Raw genomic sequence first — 19,604 nt, 5'->3', positions numbered from 1 at the left:
ATATAACGTCTTGAAACAACATGGCACTTATTGGTCCATCTCCTGAACTAAGCTCAAACTATTAATAAACAAGTTTAAAAAACTCTTAAATTCGGCTCTTATCATTCATATACTTAAAACAAATTTCTCTCAAACTCACTTAAATTTACGGCTTCCACAACATCTAAAGTCCAAACACCCTAATTCTTGATGAAATTTTCGAAACGTTGTCCTCTACACTTGTGTCTCCACAACAGGCAGATGCCGTCCATTCTACAAAGTTTCATCATGAATACTCTACCTAAACAACCTATCAAAGAATACCCTAATTCTTTTTAAGGCACATTCTACTGGTATTTTAAAAGTAATAACTGCAAGAAAAGACGTTTCTTTAGCACAGTAATATGTATAATTATTTAATATAATTTAAAGCCAATCAGCTTCGGTAAACGTGTTACTATTATCTATAGAATTTTGTTCTGCCTTCTGTAAATAATTAAGACATTTTAAACTCAACTTGGTTATCCTTACACGTAAGTCCTAAACTATTCGTTACATTACTTTGATGGCCACTCGGATATGTCCATGATAAACTGGATATTAACAGTTACGAATATGCAACTTTAAACTGCAGTAATATTAAAGTCAATTATCCTTTTAGAGTGCAACATTAAAACTTAATATTGTCATGCAGAGATAATCTGTATATATCTCTGTATTCATGTTGGAGTTATTGTTTGCACTGTACATGATTTTACATTTACAAAATGTTTTTATTACTTGTATACAAGTTTAGGGATACAATATACATATACAAAATATTGGTGAAAACAAAATTTGTAATTTATGTGCCATAGGAAAATCACACTTACACAAAGATAAATCTTCCTGTAATTTACGTTTTCTATCCACCATTTTAAGCTCTTGCACTGAATTGAAAACACACAGGATACAAGTCTGGAACACTTTATTTCCTTGGAACACAATTAACCATATACAACAAAACAATGTAAAACCAGTAACATTTTATACAAGTTCCATATAATCACATTATATCTTTATCAGATCAATATAGTATATAAAAAATATAGCAAATTTCTGCTAAAATATCACCTGCTGGTTAAAAAAAACCAGAAGAGTATCCACTACACCTGAAAAATATTACAACTACATGATACACACTTAACTATGTTAAGGGCTTGTATTAATACATGTTAATATAGAGAAGGCACTTTTATTTCTGATCCCAAACTAAAACAGATCAAGTTCTAGAATCAGTATCACACGAAAGATGAAATCAGCTCTGCTCTCCTATGTCTGTAAATATAAATTTTAGGATAAAAACCAAGTTTTTCCTCCTCTCAATGAAGCCTTCTATCAGAGGATTCCTGCAAAATGATCAAACCTATTTTTTTCACTTTATTATCAACAAATTATAAGAAAACTGCATTTCACGTTAACATTGCATCAGATGTGATGTCATTTTTTTGTACAAACTATTGAAGTGCTAACTAATCATTCCATTCTTCTGTTATCAAGTACACTGGTATATTATACACACCTGAGAAACAAAAGTTTACCAGTTAAGAGAAAACGGATTTGGGCCACTTAAAGTTTAAAATTTACATAGACCATATAGCACAAAATTGTTTTGGCTAAACGTTTATAATTAATAGAATATAGCACAAAAAACAAAACTTTTGCATCAGTACAGTTGTTTTTTTCTGTTGAGAAAGTCTTAAATAATTTCATGAAACTGAGGGTGAAACTCAAACAATTCATTATTCACACATTCACAATAAATACCTAAGCCTCCCATATCACAAAAGTATGAAAAAAGGTATTGGAGTGGAATGTTACAGTTTTAACTTAACAGTTTTGGCCACAATTTTCAGGGTAAAAACAGCTTAGACTACACTCATTGATGAAATAAGCATTTAGTTAAACACACTTAAGATGTAACAAATATATGAAGTTTTTATTACTATTAAAAATACACAGCAAAAAAATAAACAAACAAGAAACCACAACAAAGATGGTTCCATTAAAAGTATAGCAGACACATTCTCTCTTACTGTAACAACACTTTTCAAAACCTGAATAAAAGAATCTTAGGAGAGCTTAAAAATTGGTAAAAAAACACATATTTTCATTGTATCTCTTCTTATACTTGGAAGTGGACAATATTTTTAGATTCTGTATTTTCCTCCATATTCACCCATTTGTTTATACACGTATTTCTATTACGTGGTTTGTTTTGAATTTTGCTCAAAGCTACTTGAGGGCTATCTGCGCTCTATTACATGGAAATACAAAAAAAAAAAAAAAAATCAAAAGGAACTTCATTCCTATGCTGTAGTTCTTAAATAAGAGATATAAACAGCTGAAAATGAGATTAAAAGAGAATACATTACAATACAATGTGATCAAATGACATCATAGGCTGGTTGGTGCTATCAAATGATAAAACATTATCATGATAAAACACTATTTTGGTGTGTTTTTTTAATATCATTTTTAGCTGTTCATACCTTCTTATCTGTTAAGTAGCCTTTAAATCATCACAATCTTTGTCCATGGCAATAAAAAATCTTCTACAAAAGTTTCAAAGATTTCAATTATTATAACATCACAATCACAGAAGGCATGTGTCACTGATGTACTTACTGTTTTCAGTAAAAACTGCTATATAAAATATCAACAAGATAAAAAAAATGCACGATGTTTAACACAGAGCAGTTAACTAATTTAATTATCATTTGTTTCTAGATTACCTTAAGAGTACATATGTATATGAATGGTATGTATTGATGCTGGAAGTTAAATATTATGCACCAAGAACAACCATCCTGTACATCTTAATAAACAAAGACATAAAATGAAACAATACATTTTTTACAAAACATTTTCAAAATGAGGGGAAGCTATTGAGAACATACTTCATTTAAATGGATGGTATCTCATGCAGGTGTTCTGAATCAAATATGAATATAATATTGTTTGGTTTGGTACTTTATAAGCTTTTCTTTAATAATACATGAGCTAATGTTTGAGTCATCACACCTTTACACACATTACATAAAGGTATTTTGCTTCTGTAAACAACTGATAAATAATTTTGCTTAGTATTAACATCACAATAAAACAGAATATTTTAAACCAACCATAACATAACTCTCTTGTCTTTTTTTATAGCTTCAGGTAAGGTAATTTTTATAGAGCATTAAACTGAAACACACATGTTTATAGACACAATACTAATGTCTGAACAGACTAGAAGAATGTGTCAAAACTTGATATAAGAAATTTGTAAGTAACTGCACAAATACACACCTACAAGAGGTTTTCTAAGAAACAGAAAATCACACTTAGAGAAAGAAAGACCTGGACAGTTTTGCAAAGATACAATAACTAATTCCAATTTTATCAAGTATTAGTTTTCATGTAATTCATTCTCTGAACATTAACAAGAAACCTGATATAGCTGTCACTATCATAACAAAACTGTGTGTCCAAAAGTCCACTTATAGAGATTCAGAAATACATGGCTTTGAAATTACAAAACTTGGGGAATGTGAACTGCAATGTTTTGATAATATGAAATATGTACCATTTCTACATGATTAACACATATAAAGACAAGACAGAAGGTGGAGAGACACATGCTAGGATCATTCTCACTTAACACACAAATCAGGAAGACATGGACTTATGTGGTTCTGCCATGATAAGATGATATTATAATGAGGAATTTCAAGGTTGAAACATCTTACTATTTGAGATTACCAATTATGCTTATAGAGGACACAAATAATTTCAGTGATAAACATAAATAGCACATTATCCTAATGTTGTAAAGACTTCATAGTCTACAACTGTGAAGTTATAGCTTCCCATGAGCAAAGTACAAGAAGCGTTTTCTCCATCATACGAGTGTGGGAGGTTGGAATAACTCTCTAGATTAGCATTACAGTTATTTGCAAGACACAGGTCTGCCCCAGCTCCAAAAATTGGTCCGTAACTTAAAAAAAATGGAAATAAAACACATGTTATCCCAAAAACCACCATAGTGAATCAAATCAAATAATTCATTTAATTTTTCACACACTTGGGACCATATACATATATCTACTTTTCAATATGAAGTCTCTGCTTTAAGAAGATACGTTTCAGATATGTGAATATAAACCTATCACACTTCAAATAAAACATCCCATCACATATTTTTGTATCAATAAGGATAAACCAGTTTCAACTACAACATGCATTTAGTTTGATATTCTTAACTATGACTTTACTGCCGTTTAGTTTAAAAGCTACAACGTATCGACATTTAATGTTGCAGTGTTAAACGTTAACACATTTGCCTCAGCTTCAAATTCTCAATACTTACTCAGGATGATGTGCAATTGCAAACATCTTTTTGGTAACCTCAAACTTTGTAGGAGGAACATCTGCACTATTAATGAGAGAAAAGATGAATGCCTTGTCCGAAGGAAAATATCTGCCCCTGCCACCTGTTTTACCCCAAGGAACATCACTGAAGCCTCCACACATGCCTCCATGTGGACCCTGGAAAAATGTTAGTAATCTTAAGAATACAGAATTTCTTTTATTAATGTGTATTTTCACTCTTTAAATAAATAAGCAACTTTATAAGTATTCCTCAGACGTCATATTACATCCTTATTTGTTTCTGCAATCTTCTCTAGTAACAAGCGTATGTAACTTCTAAACTTCATAGGAAGAAAAGAATTCAATAAAATTGATGTCTAATTCACTTCATCCAATACCCTTGAAAATACCCTGTTAACTATATATAAATATATAACAAAATCATCCTTTTGATTAAATACATGCAGTGAAAAGGATAAAGATTTCATTAAGTCAATCCTATTATTTGTTTATTCCATAAAAATGTATTATTGTGGCAATAGAAAAAAAGTGATAATTTTCAAAATAATGCAGAATTAAAGCATCTTTTACTGATTAAATGTAACATTTTAATTTATACATTTAATTCTTTGCTGTTAATCACAAAGCTACATAATTGACTATTTGCCCTCTTTTCACCATGGGTATCAAAATCCAATTTTTAGCATCATAAGTATTGCACTTTTCCATTAAATGAAATAACCACAAATCAACATACAACATCTTAAATTCTTATACAGCTATAAGCATCTAGTTTATGACATGTTATTTCTGATATTGTCACTTGGACAAAAAACAAAATAAAACTGTATCATATTTTTTTTTATGTAACACTAATTACATAATGCAAGAGATTACCCATTACTTACTTTAAACAGGTGCAATTTCAACAATGACTCATAAATCTTCCACAATAAGTTAATAACCTTTTCTATGTTAAACAGATGCTTCCTTAAATCCACTACTATGTACATGTTGAAATGACGTATAAAAAAATAATTACATACTCATCTTCTACTCACCAGGTGTCATTCTAGCTATTGAAGACAAATTAAGTGATTTCATTTGGACAACTGAAAAGGTATGCTTCATAGAAAGGAGGGGTGAGGGAGGAAGGCACACCATATGATGCAGCACTTATGTTAATGCATGATAAATACAAAAATATTTTCCCAAGCATATACTTGCTCAAAGTAGGTTGTAGTAAAAGAAATATACAGCATAAACACCTATGATGCTTTTCATTATAGTTAGGTCAGATGTGTTTATTCATAAACAAACTGAAACAATAATGATCCTAGTAACATATGGAGCAAACAAAATAAATTCAAACAAAAATACCATAAAGTATACAATTAATTCCAATAATTACTGCTGAGGTAGACCACCTGCCAAATTCTAGAAAGATAAAGTAAAGCTAAACATAAGTGAATCTAGTAAGAAATATAAGGATAATAAAGAGGGAGTTAAGAAATGACAAAAAAAAAAGAGAAAAACTTACTTCTATACAGAAGTTCTTGTGCTTACAATTAAAAGGAGTACAATATCACAATAAATAATTTATAAAAACAGGAACCAGCCCTAAAGAAACTGCATGTTTTAGTGTTCTTATTCCACCATCTTCAATTTTTTTTATTCCTGAAGATGGTGGCATATGAACACCAAAATATGTAGTCTTTTTAAGGCTGGTCTCTTATTTGTAATGAATTATTTAATGTGCAATTAATTTAATACTGTATTATTTTAAACTGTGTATATATTTATTCATTCTTCATTGATGTAAATTGGAAGTAATCAGTTTTCTTGTTATTCTTTTGGATGGTGAAAGTATAAGATTTTATATAAAATAAATAATTAACAAAACAGAATGGTGTATGTGAGAGTGCTTGTCACTGTTCCACATATATGTGTTCAGAATTATAAAACAAAAGTTCATTTCATAAAAATAAAAAACATCTGCCAGCCCACAGTAATAGACAATAACACTTACCAAAACAACAATAAATGTTGGGCTGTGCCCATCGCAGTGATGGTGGAAAGACTCAGCTGAGTACCCATGTGTGGAAGCACGAAACAGCAAGCGCCACATTTGTTTTGGGTTTCCATACCAAGCATTTAAGAGGCGCTGAAATTGTAACTTTTCCCCACTAAGTAACTGAGAACCCTGAAACAGCTTGAGCGATGTTCTTGGCTGGATACGTTTATCTTCTGAGTGAGCAAACCTACTTGGTAATGCTGCAAACCGATACCTAATCACATTGCAAAAAAACAACAAAATATAACTAAAAAAAATTAACACAAGTATATTACCACATGGCTAAGAGTATGTTCATTTTGCACAACTATCAGATTTTAATCTACACTGTTAGTGTTCAAGTATTAGCCTGTTAATAAAACATAAAAACATACATGTACATTAATTTTAAATTTCAATCCAAACAAATTTCATGTGGTTACACAAACTGTATTATGCTAAAAAAACAGAAAAGATTAAGTGTAAAAAAATTAATGCAGAAAAATAAGTTATATATGTATTCAGATCTTAATACAATATTATGTGTCAATACCCCCCTCCCAAACACACATACACAAAAGAAAAAGAGGCAAACAAGTAAAACCTGAATCATGAATTACAAAACGTACAACCAGAGTCAGGTGAGAAGTTAAATATCTTCATTCCAGTAAACTCTGAAATGGTACACTAGTAGAATGAACATGTTTATATTTCATACTGTCACTTAATTAACTTGTTGTAGGATGTTTCTAACAAGTCCTTCTAGTAATCTGTTGCAGAATGGACCTAATGAGCCCTATTCATAACCTGTTGCAGAATAAGTCTAATAAACCTCCTTTGTAAACTGTTACAGGATGAGTTTAACAAACCTCCTTTGTAAACTGTTACAGGATGAGTCTAAAAACCTCCTTTGTAAACTGTTACAGGATGAGTTTAACAAACCTCCTTTTTAATCTGTTACAGGATGAGTATAACAATCCTTTGTAAACTGTTATGGGATGAGTCTAAAAATCATCCTTTGTAAACTGTTACAGGATGAGTATAACAAACCTCCTTTGTAAATAGTTACAGGATGAGTTTAACAAACCTCCTTTGTAAACTGTTACAGGATGAGTATAACAAACCTCCTTTGTAAACTGTTACAGGACGAGTCAAACAAACCCCCTTTGTAAATTGTTACAGGATAAGTATAATAAACCTCCTTTGTAAATAGTTACAGGATGAGTTTAATAAACCTCCTTTGTAATCTGTTACAGGATGAGTCCAACAAGCCTCCTTTATAACATATTTCAGGATGTATCTAATAAGCTTTTTTTAATAATCTGTTGCAGGATGGGTCTAATAAATTCTCTTAATAATCTATTGCAGAATGGATTTAATAAATCCTCTCTGTAATATTTTACAGAATGGGCTTAATAAACCTTCTGTAATCTGCTGCAGGATAAGTCTGATAAATCATCTTTGTTATCTGTTACAGGTTTAGTCTAATACATTCTTCATAATCTGTTCAGAATAGGTCTAATAAACCACCTGTAATTTGTTGCAGGATGGATCTAATAAACTCTTCTCATAAACTGTTGCTGGGTGAGTCTGATAAACCAACTAGTCACTTGTTCAAACACAACTAATCTAAAAAGGTTATAAACAAATGCTCACATTTTATAAAATAGACTTCAATCATCCATAACACTCTTTTTCAATTATCAAGGGTCCAGTTTTGTACTTTTTAGCAAATTTCAGTATCTTGACAATATCTTAAGATTGAATAACAATTTTTTAACTGCTACACAATCAAATATTCCATTCTTGTTGAGTTTTCTTGATATTGTAGATCTGGACACTTTTCTATCATTTAATACATGTTTGTTTATCTCATGCTTGAGATCAGTGGCAGTCTTCCTACTGTCCTAAAGCCTGTATAAACAGAATTACTTAACATCAGTGTCTCTGAGTTTAGGTGTTCTATTTCTTCCTTTCCTGTTTTCAAAATCACCCGTCTCTGTCTCATGATCTAGGATGTACTTGACAGTGTTTGGTAAATATTCCAAGTCTGTAGCAATTTGTCTGAGGGTCCAATCAGCATCGCAAAGCTTTTATGCAAACACTCTGCTCTACTGACAATTCTCCATGTTTTTTGGGCCATGGCATGATAACAAAACTTAATATATATAGTGTTAAACACTATTTTTATTAAGGCTTATTTGTAGAGTACTGTTAAATTGATTTCTTCTAGTGTATACCAGTACCATATGTTAGCTTCTTTCTATATAGCTAAAACACTGTATCACGTTTACTTCAGATCCTAAATTTAATTAGTGTGTTCATTCAAGTGGAAGCCTAATGACATGCCCTTGGTTCAAGTACAGGAGAATTTTAAAGAATGATAAGTATTATCACCCTGGCTCATTCAGTTGCCAGTAGGGGTCAGTGAGGCATTACTGTAGTGTTAAAATTTACATTCTGTAATGGAATGGAAGAATTAATCCTATAAAATGGAAAGGACAATAAAATATTCTCTTGTTCTAACACTTTTGCACATTACTGTATTCAACATGCATCTCATGTCCTCACAGTTTTGTTGTAATTTTTAATTATTTTGACAAGAATATAAACAAAAGTTGTCCTACAACTCAAACTATACTAGGTATAAATACAAGTTGTGTTTTCAACACATAACAGCTCAGCAAGCACGAAGAAACCAAGATTTTGCAATAATGGCTGCTTCTCAAATATTTCGTCAGTTAAGAAAATGAGGCCATTAATTACCACAAAACCCATGCTCCTCTACTGATATTCAACTACTTAAAGTGCTCTTGATAATGGTTAAAGTGCTCTGGATAAAATACATCTGTATTTTTTTCTTTCAGTTCAAACTTACAATTCCAACATTGAATATTATTTTTTTTACTGCTTGTATTTATCAAAGCTAAATATTTTCTTGAGTATAAGCTACAGAAAATTAATGCACTGATACATGGGAAAAGTTTAACAGTGTCTCCTATAGTAATATTTGGAGTTCTTTATGAAAAGCAACACCTTTCTAAAGATAGTTCCATGGGAACAGCACCAGTTGGCTCAACTTCTTCGGCAAAAACTTGGCTGTCAATCAACAACAGTCGAACATGGTTGATCACACCCTGTAGTTGCTGAAACAACATGAAACTGCTATGAAGCTTTCTTCTTGACCAAAAAATTGAAATGAGAAGTATATTACAAAACACTTATGGAAAAGATTGGAATTTTTTATTATTATTAAATCAAGCATACCCAGAATAAACAAATTTGTTGACTTTAAATTGTGTCAGAATGTTCAACGGCACATTATTCAATTTCATAATCAACACTACATCTGTTTTGGGTGAAAGTTAAAAATTTTCATTTGTAAAAATATATGATGTTTTCAACAATTTGGTTGTAAAATGTGAATATTCTACTAACCTGACAAACTCTCACTCTCTCTTCTTCAGTCCAATGTGCTGTAGGTTGGGTGACTCCAGCCTGATGCTTAGCCCATGTCAATACTGCTCTCCAAACATCTTCTTCTTCAACAGCAAGCTAACCAACCACACATTACAAGACCAAAACATCATATATGTATCCATACATGATTGAAAAAAACAAACTATCTGATGTATATTATCAAGCTGCTTAGCTGCATTATAGTTAAAAATGATGTTAAAATGGATGTTTTACCAAGATATGTTGACAATATTTAAAAATAAAAATATTACAACCACTACTCATTCTGTCTTAATATCATTTTTCAACCAATCACAAATACAGATTCATTTTAATAACATTATCATTAAAAAAAAATGAGTGAGGTACACAGAGTAAAAATATTACAAAAGGATTTGAGAAATTAAGTACTCAAAAAGCTTTAAATTTTACTTTCACAAATTTACTTCTTTGAAAAAAATTACCAATTCATTTCAAAATTGATAAGATTTCAAGTTTCAAAATACAAAATATGCTTAATAATTATTGTCAAAGAACATTAAAAATAAAATCCTATTAAAAACCATTTACATAATCCGAGGATACAAGGTGAATAAGTGAATCTTTAGGGAGGTGAAGAAAAGCTGTTGTCTTCACACACTCCAAAGCATTTTCTCCAATATAAGCTGTGCACCTGTCAACAAAGGGTCGGCCTCCCTTATTCCCTACTGTATAAACAGAAGTCAGTAAGAAAAACACAAGAAAATGAAGTTGAGAAAAGCAAAGTATTTAATTTTCCAATAAAGATTTTATAAAATTATTTCTAATTTCGTTAGCATATTGGTATTTTGAGGCGCTTTAATAACCTAAAAATTAAGAGAATAATAGCAAATGCTTCAACAATGTCAGGAAAGGTATCTAGAGTTGAACTGAGTTTTCAAACATAATGAAAAAATAAAGTCAACAGAAATCACCATTGATCAACAACACAAATCAAAGTTAATGAGTTTACTTTGATGATGTACAACAAATCTTCTGGTTTTAGACTTTGATCCAGATTGTGATCTGTTGTCACAGGTTAAGAGAAAATGGTATTATATACAATAACCTATAATTTCATCACTCTCAGTACACATATACCACTCATGTGACTGATAGTCATCGCAAAAGAAAGATAAAAAAGGATATATTCTTAAGAAAAAAAAAGGTCCTTCTTGACGTGTGTATTTATTATACCCCAATCTTTCCCATGAGAGAGCACATGAACCACAGCGAAATGATCTACAACAATAGGTAGCCACACTTCTTGATCAACGTTCTAATGTCGAAACTACATACAGAACTAGAAACATGTGCAAAATGTTTTGAACATACTAGGTGAACACAAACACTCGTATTACTAAACTAAAGAACACAGAAATCACTAAATATGGTTCATGTACCAAGGCACAAAGTTCTCCACATGCTAAGACACAAGAAGTATATTTTCTTCTACATCAAGAATGCTAGGATTTAGTGGCTGATGTAGCCAAAGCCTGGAGTAGTACAGAAAGTATGAAATGATGCCCAACTTGTACCTAAATTCAATTAGACCATTTTCTTTAATGACTCTAACACAAGTGAAATGTATGATTGCACACAAGCATGATTCATTGCACTAAAGTTCTCCCTCAGGAAACATTACGAGTTATTGCAAAAAGCATTAATTTTTCAGTGTTAATAAATAAATCCAGAGTGAAAGTGAAGTTTATGTTAATGAATTCTTTAACCCTCACATTTACATACATTCATCCACTTAAATTATAACATGACTAGGTTCTTTTTGCTATTTGTTTTAAAAAAGGTTTATGTTTAAAAATGACTAGTTGAATGCAAAATGAAGTGAAGTTTAATTAAGACTACAATAAAAACATTCGCTTCCAGTGGGGTTCACATTGTATTGAATATTGTTTTTGATTGTTACAATACTCAAACATAATTGTACAGAATTAACCATAAAAATGTATAAAATAATTCTTTTTCTATGTGAAACACATAGGAAAAAACAGCAGTAAATATTGAGACTAATATAAATATTAATAGTAAATTTATTTATATTTTTGCAAATCAAATATTATCAGATATCTTGTAGTCAAGAAAGTAATTGACCCAATAAATAGTTTAGAAAAATGTGCTTAAAAAAGACAATGGGGTCTACAATGTACTTCTTCAGTAACTGAAAACTACTGTATTTATTATAGACAAATGTGAATATAAACAGTTTTCTTGAATGGCTTAAGAATGTATTTTATATATACTCTTCAAAACAAGAAATGCAAAAGGGATATTTTTGTTATTTTAAAGGGAAATATATGTAATAACGTTACAAGCTCTGAGTATGTGATGTTACACGTGTTATGGCACTGATTGTCAGACCAAAATTACAATAAAAGTTGTGCACTTTGAAAACGGAGGAAACATCGGATTTTTCGCCAAAACACATGCGTGTCCAATAAATTTGTTTGAGAGATCTGCATGTTCTGCAAGTGCAACATGTGCAAATTCCCTATAAAAGTGACGGGTTCTCGGTTTCCATAGCTCAGTGTTAAGCCACCGACACGCAATACAGTTACGCCAAGACTGACTGAAGCACAACGCAACAACACCATTGGTCGCTTGGAAGCAGGCGAATCTCGATCAGATGTTGCCAGAGCTGTGAATGTCCACCCAAGCACCATCACAAGGCTATGTAATCATCACCAACAACATAGATCAATTCGTGACCGTCCACGATCTGGCAGACCTCGTGTGACCACGCCCGCACAAGATCGCAACATCTGGTTACGTCACCTTCGGGATAGGACCACCACTGCGACGTTTACTGCCTCAACCATACCAGGGCTGCGTTGGATTTCCGATCAGACCGTATGCAACCGTCTACGAGATGCAAGAATCCGACTTCGACGTCCAGTCAGAGGCGTCATCCTCACCCAGCAACATCGTCAAGCACGGCTGCAGTGGACTCGGGCACATCGGGTATGGCCTCATCGACGATGGAGGCATGCTTGGTTTAGTGATGAATCACGTTTTATGCTTCATAGCGTCGCCGAGGTGAACGTTTTGCAGCAAACTGTGTGCAGGATGTTGACAGATTTGGTGGTGGCAGCATCATGATGTGGGCTGCCATCGCCTACAATGCCAGAACAGACCTTTTGCACATTCGAGGGAATCTTACGGCTCAACGATACGTCGACGAGATTCTTAGGCCCCATGTGCAACCCATCATGGTGAACGCCAACGACGTTTTCAACATGACAACGCCGTCCTCACACAGCCCGACTCACCACTGTCTTCTTGAGACACCACAACATCAACGTTCTTCCCTGGCCCTCCAGATCACCAGATTTAAACCCCATCGAACATCTTTGGAACGAGTTGGACCGACGTCTGCGACGGCGACAACGTCAACCGCAGACTTTACCTCAGCTTGCAGCAGCTTTCCAGGCTGAGTGGACAGCCATTCCACAGGATGTGGTTCGTCATCTCATCGCTTCCATGGGCAGGAGATGCCAAGCAGTTATTGATGCTCACGGGGGGCATACTCGTTATTGATGTTGAGTGACGTTAAACTTCACCTAGCGAGTGTGGACTTCGCCTTTGCAGACTTTGGATGTTCAGCAGTGAATGTGCAAAGTTTCACACATGTCATACAGAACTTCCCGGAATAAACTTGTTAACAATTTGTCTCATATTTTGCCTTTTGCGTTTTTTTTTTTGAAGAGTATATTAGAAGGCTCCAAAATTTGAAAATTCTGATTTATAATGTATAAAGTAAGAAAGTTAAATTATTTTTCAAAGATACAAGACCGACATTTATTTACAACTCTCATGATTCTTTTTAAGTAATGCTTGAGTTATGTGTGAACAAGTAACATGATGCTTACTTTTTAATTAATATAAGGCACTAGACTGAGATACATACCTATAATTTTAAAAATATAACCTCAATACAAAACTGATCATATAGCCTACTGTTGTTAGTAATAAAGAATGCTGATTTGTTTTGTGTTTTTACAGTTATCCCAGTCTACTCACGAGCAGGTGCACTGAATGCATTTCATGTTGGTTGGTAGTTATGTGCTGATTACAAATGTAACTGGAAAGTTTAAAAACCAGCATTACTAAATCAAATATTCTTTATGACAATTTTAAAAACTAAACATTATTATCTTAAATTATGTATTTATTCCTATAGAACTGTACTTTACTTAAACTAGTGTTTTTAATTCTATTACAATGTATTGTGATTTGTAGAAAGAAGTATATTCTGCAACCTGGCACTCTGTTTTCCATATCCAAAGCTGCAGCAAGAAAAGTACATGCATTATGAATGGACATAGTGCTCCCAATATGGTCTTCACAGCACAGTCTTAGTTCTTCCACTCCAAGTTCTTGGGCAATCGCTAAAACTTCAAACACGGAACAGTCTTGAAGAACAATCTGCAAATCATAAATAATGGAAAAATGTTATCAAAATTGGGAATGAAATAATTTTTTTTGAAACAGAAAAATTCATAAGTAATTTATAATAATGGGTCAAAAGAACAAAATTACCTCAAAATTCCAGTTCTTGTTGTGATAAAAATTTTGCTTATTACTGAAACTATTAATTTAAAAAATATATATATAATTCACACCAAAACTATTATGAAAGCACTGTCCATTAAAAGTAACATTTAAACCAGTACAACACAAAAACAACTGGCTAGTATATATATTAGCTAATTTTAACAACAGAGTTCAGACAGATATATTTTGAAAAAGGTTACTACCTTTCAGATTCTACAGGGTGTTCAGAAAGTCACTGTGCACTTATATATTTATTAACAGACATGTTTCAATATAGAATACAGGAGGTAAATATGAATGACAATTATAAACAATGGTGAAAGTGACCCCCATTTGCATCAATACAGGACTGGATCCTTCAAGTTACTGGCTTGAAATAGACTGAATGAATGCTGTTATTGCTGCTTTTTAAACTGCACAGTGACTTTCCGAACACCCTGTATTATTTACACCTTCTTACATGTACGAGATGACCACTATTATTCATTTGTAAAATGAATTTTCTCATTCAAAATACATAATAAAATCACATATTTATATTTCATAACAATACCTTCTAAAAACAATACAAATATATAACCTATACTATGTGTAAAAGCTGTTTCGAATTATCATTTTCACCTTGCCAGTATAAACGTAAAAAAGAACTTCTCTAAACACATCAGGTTTTGCATATAGGAGGCGAACAGGTGTTGGATTTCCTGGTGGAGCCGGAGACACTGTAGAGCCAGGGACTTTGCATATTTCACCTCTTTTCAAATTTTGAAAACTGGTACACCTATTTAAAAGCAAAAATGGTATTCATTACCAATAAATATGATAATATATTGAAACTACTATTATGGTGTAACAAAAGCAATCAAAATTAGAAATTAAAGAAAATTTAAACTTTGATGTCAATGAGTTTTTCAAACAACTATGCAAAAAATGCACTCACACACACAGTATATGTACACTCATGTTTCACACACACAAGTTGTGAAATATTTTCCTAAAATATCAGTACCTTGCTCTAAGTATAAGTCGATGGGCATATATAGGTATTTCTTCTCGACCAACAATGAAAACAATATCAGCACTATCTCTGTCCTCAGCTAATCTCTGAAAATCTTCTAGCAACCGAGGAACTCCTGCTAAAGTCTTGTCAGCAAAATGAAGGGTTGTCTGTGTAACTCTTGAACCCATTTTCAACTCCTTTTTCAATAATTGTATCTGCTTCCTGGAATGAAAGAAAAAAAGTACTTGAATTTGAATTAAGTTTATTAGAGTTTTCAAACAAACATTTAAAGGTTAAAAATTTTATGACAGTTTGAAAATCACCTAAATCTAATATATAATTTTATATTTATTGTGTAATAAATAATTTTCAAAATTATGTTACAATCACAAACAGAATTTTTAGACAAAGTCACATGACATACAAACATACATTTAACTTGTTCAATTCTTAAACTACATCAAATTTTCAGAGGTATCTGTCATATATTTATGTAAATTGAGAGAAATTTGGATTAGGTGATATCATCAGCAGAGTTTGGAAGGTGATTTGGTCAAATGAGTTATTTAATTCTCATTCAAGTAGGTATCTTGAATTAGAACTTTCAATCATGTAATAAACTTATTGCACTTGTTTTTGTACACATAAAGAATATAAAAAAAGGCTAAATATATTAATTTTCATTCCAACTCATAATACGTTCAAATATACATATGCATTGTTTGGAAACTGCTGTCATAACCACCAACATGAGGAATGAAGATGAAAAGTGAGTAACAGTTAAGGTTTTGGTCAGCAAGTCAAAAGCCTACGTTCACTTGGATTCATTTGTAATTTCTGAATTACATGGCTATTTGTAATGTATTGTCAGTGTGTGAGAGATATTTTACACAATAATTATTTGTCATAAGCCAATAAGTTAAGGTCACAGAGCACCTTCTTTGATATTAGATCTTGCAAATGGTATTTAATACTGGTCCTCTTTTCCTATTGTAGCTATTCATATTGATGGAATTACACATCCTTTCATAACATATACTGGTTAAGACTAAAAAAAACAAAAAAACATATCATGAATGTTATAATAATTTATATTACCTTATACATTATTTATACCGTGTGTGGAAAATTACAGTACAGACTACACGTCACATAGGTAACTATCCAAAAATTCGTCGTATACACTATAACAACTAAACAAGGGTAAATTTATTATATTTTTAGTTTTTTTCATTATCGAGCTTGCTACTTTTTACATTACGAAAATACTATAAAAAATCTTTTAATTTTACTTGCAAGTTTTAATTTTTTCCGCTCACATCATAAATTAACTTATAAAATTAAAAGGCAGTAGTAATTTTAATAAACATCATGAAATTACTTGAAATTTGTCGCCGTGGTCAACGTATATATTATGACACAAGGCGTGAGAGACGACATATATTAGCAACATTGCTATTAATATCATCAATGACAGTTACTAATAGTTAATGGCTATCTGTAGATTAGTTTATGTCAATGGGTTATTCTAAATACTAATATTATGTATCATAATAATTATAAAACTTACTCAATTACTTTACTATAGTTGCACATAAAAAGTATTTTTAGTTGGAATTAAAGTATTTATCAGTTAAATTTAAAGAGAAACAAAAATGAGTGTTAAATGTGAGATGTTAATGATGACCTAACTAAAAACTCCGCGCCGGCATCATAGTTTCGTATTCTCCATATGCAATTGAGTCAGACGCCGTCTGTATATATATATATATTTAAATACGAATATAATAATAAAAACTTTTTCAAATATCTTTCACTTTTATCACGCAACTACTTTTCTTAGAAAAACATTGCAACTCAAATTGTTTTGCAGTAACTAACTGGTATTTAGAGTTCATCTGAGGATGCCTTTATATAGACTTTAAAAGCATTTTTAGAATTTTCAAGCATTGCATGAGATGTTAAAACATTGCAATGTTTATTGACGTAAGTGTTTAAAAGTAGGTAAAAAATACGTCATTATGAAAAAGCGGAAGCTGGCTATAAATGTTTTGTTTACATCAGAAAATAAACTTCTTTTGATGACGAGAAACCAACTTTTAGAAGAAAACGTTTGGTGATGGTTAGAATGAGAAATGAAATAAACTTTGTTACACGTTACAAATATTCACTGGTTCAACAAGCTTTTGTTATCTTCAGGTATATAGTACAATAGAAATATGGTGGTGGAAAAGTGAAGGAGCACAGTAGACAGATATGTCAGGTCATCCAATAAGTAATGTCCGAATATTTAATACAGAAGGTGCATCATCATATCTGTCTTTGTAGAAGGCTTTAATGACTAAAATATGTTGTAGGACATGTGTATAAAAATGTTCAGAAAAATAAATAAACTAACCCAACTCCACTTTTTCAGGTCTTTAATTAAATAAACCCTTATGAAGATGAATGATTCGTGTAGTTTCTGCTGCACTCTTACCTTTTTAAAACTCATAAAGCACTATATGCCTAATGTTCTCATCAGACACATCCATCTTCATAAATGAGGAGTTTCTCAATAAAAGAAAATGTCAAAGGTGGTTTCAGAAGTTTAGATCAAATAACTTCAGCTTAAGTGGTGCGCAACATTCAGGTCGTGCTGTTGAGTTTAATGATGACTTGATGCTGGCTGCACTTGATGAAGATTGTGCTGTATCAGTTGAAGAACTAGCACAGAAACGTAATTAAACTCATTTAACAGTTCACCGTCATCTGCAAATGCTTAGAAAGTTGTCAAAACTTAGAAAATGGGTCCCCCATGATTTGACAGAAGCCAACATTAGAGAAAGAGTAGACATTTGCACTTCTCTGCGTTCTCTTGAACGTAACTCAACTTTCTTGAACAGGTTAATGAAAATGAAAAATGGATATTTTATAAAAAAATGTTAAGCGCTGCAGATAATGGCTTAGTCCAGGTAACCTGGCTAAAGCACAGTCCAAAATGGACCTCCACACTATGAAAGTCTTGTTTAGCGTTTGGTGGGATACTGTTGGTGTGATCCACTTTGAGTTGCTGCCACTCAGCGTAACGATTATACCAAACTTTTATTGTCAACAGTTAGAGCGCTTGAATATTGCACTGGAAGAAAAGAGTCCTGCTTTGATCAATCGTAAAGGTGTTATGTTACACCAGGATAATGCATGGCCTCATACAGCAAGGACCACATCTGCAAAGATTGAAGAGCTAAACAGGAAAAAGCTTCCCCATCTTCCTTATTCTCCAGACCTTGCAGGACTATTTTCATGGAAAAGAGCTTGGAACACATGAAGATGTCAAAACTACCCTCTACACATTCTTTCCCTCCAAACCTCAAGAATTTTATAGAAGTGGCATTCAGAAACTTGCGAATCGTTGGCAGGAAGTAGTTAAAATAATGAAATATACATTATTGATTAAATAACGTTAAAAGCGTCTGAAATCATTTATCTTTTTCTGAACCTAAAATCGGACATTACTTAAAAGATGACCTGATTCATATGATAACAAAGACACATACAACCTCGAGTAACCGCCGTGGTGATTTCTTATTTAATAACAATGAACCCACTTTTATAAAATAAAGTTTGGAGACAATTTGAGTAATAAAAGAAATGTTATTATAAATAACAAATATTCAACATTTCGACAATCTTTTGCACACTATTAATTTTTCTTATTACACAAAAGATTATATGAGCTGTTCACTTGAACATTATACGTTCAAGACTGATATTGTGAATCTGTATTTTTACATGGCCGTAACACTAGATAAGTTTTAATTACTTTTTCACAATGTTTGTCATACTTGACATATACAGAAATAAAAATACTGGAAACTTTTATTTCCTTTGTTTTTGAATAATGAGACTCGTTAAGATGTTATTATTGAAAGTTCTCATGGTGCTTAGGAAAATTAGTTTTCAGTTAGAGTGCCTTTCTGGATTGTCTGGTAAACATACACAAGAGATTTTTTCGTTGCTGTTTGGCTATGAATTGTTTAATACAGTGATTTTGTTGTTTCGAAGTAAGATAACGGTGACAGTTTGATCAAATTTGATTTATTCAAGCTCTTCAGATCATTTATTTATAATATTTTTTGTGTACTTTATGCAAGT

At 32.0% G+C, this 19,604-nt stretch overlaps 1 protein-coding gene across 2 annotated transcripts; it reads right to left on the bottom strand.

Moving 5' to 3' along the window:
* Positions 1-929: 929 nt before the first annotated feature.
* On the bottom strand, positions 930-17,251 carry LOC143229008 (BTB/POZ domain-containing protein 9). 2 transcript variants are annotated; one of them, XM_076460619.1, is made up of 10 exons: positions 17,158-17,251; positions 15,480-15,692; positions 15,095-15,251; positions 14,179-14,344; positions 10,457-10,593; positions 9,866-9,982; positions 9,464-9,573; positions 6,404-6,662; positions 4,373-4,551; positions 930-4,000 (listed from the first exon to the last, which is right to left on the bottom strand). In XM_076460619.1, the coding sequence occupies exons 2-10, from the start codon at positions 15,656-15,658 to the stop codon at positions 3,820-3,822; spliced, it is 1,485 nt and encodes a 494-aa protein (XP_076316734.1). In that variant the 5' UTR covers positions 15,659-15,692; positions 17,158-17,251; the 3' UTR covers positions 930-3,819. The 2 variants fall into 2 exon arrangements, with proteins under 2 accessions (XP_076316734.1, XP_076316733.1); XM_076460618.1 differs by having other exon boundaries at positions 17,041-17,225.
* Positions 17,252-19,604: the final 2,353 nt, after the last annotated feature.

Source organism: Tachypleus tridentatus, chromosome 10, assembly GCF_004210375.1.
Source record: "Tachypleus tridentatus isolate NWPU-2018 chromosome 10, ASM421037v1, whole genome shotgun sequence".
Lineage (NCBI taxonomy): Eukaryota > Metazoa > Arthropoda > Merostomata > Xiphosura > Limulidae > Tachypleus > Tachypleus tridentatus.
This window is presented reverse-complemented; position numbering and strand designations above follow the sequence as displayed.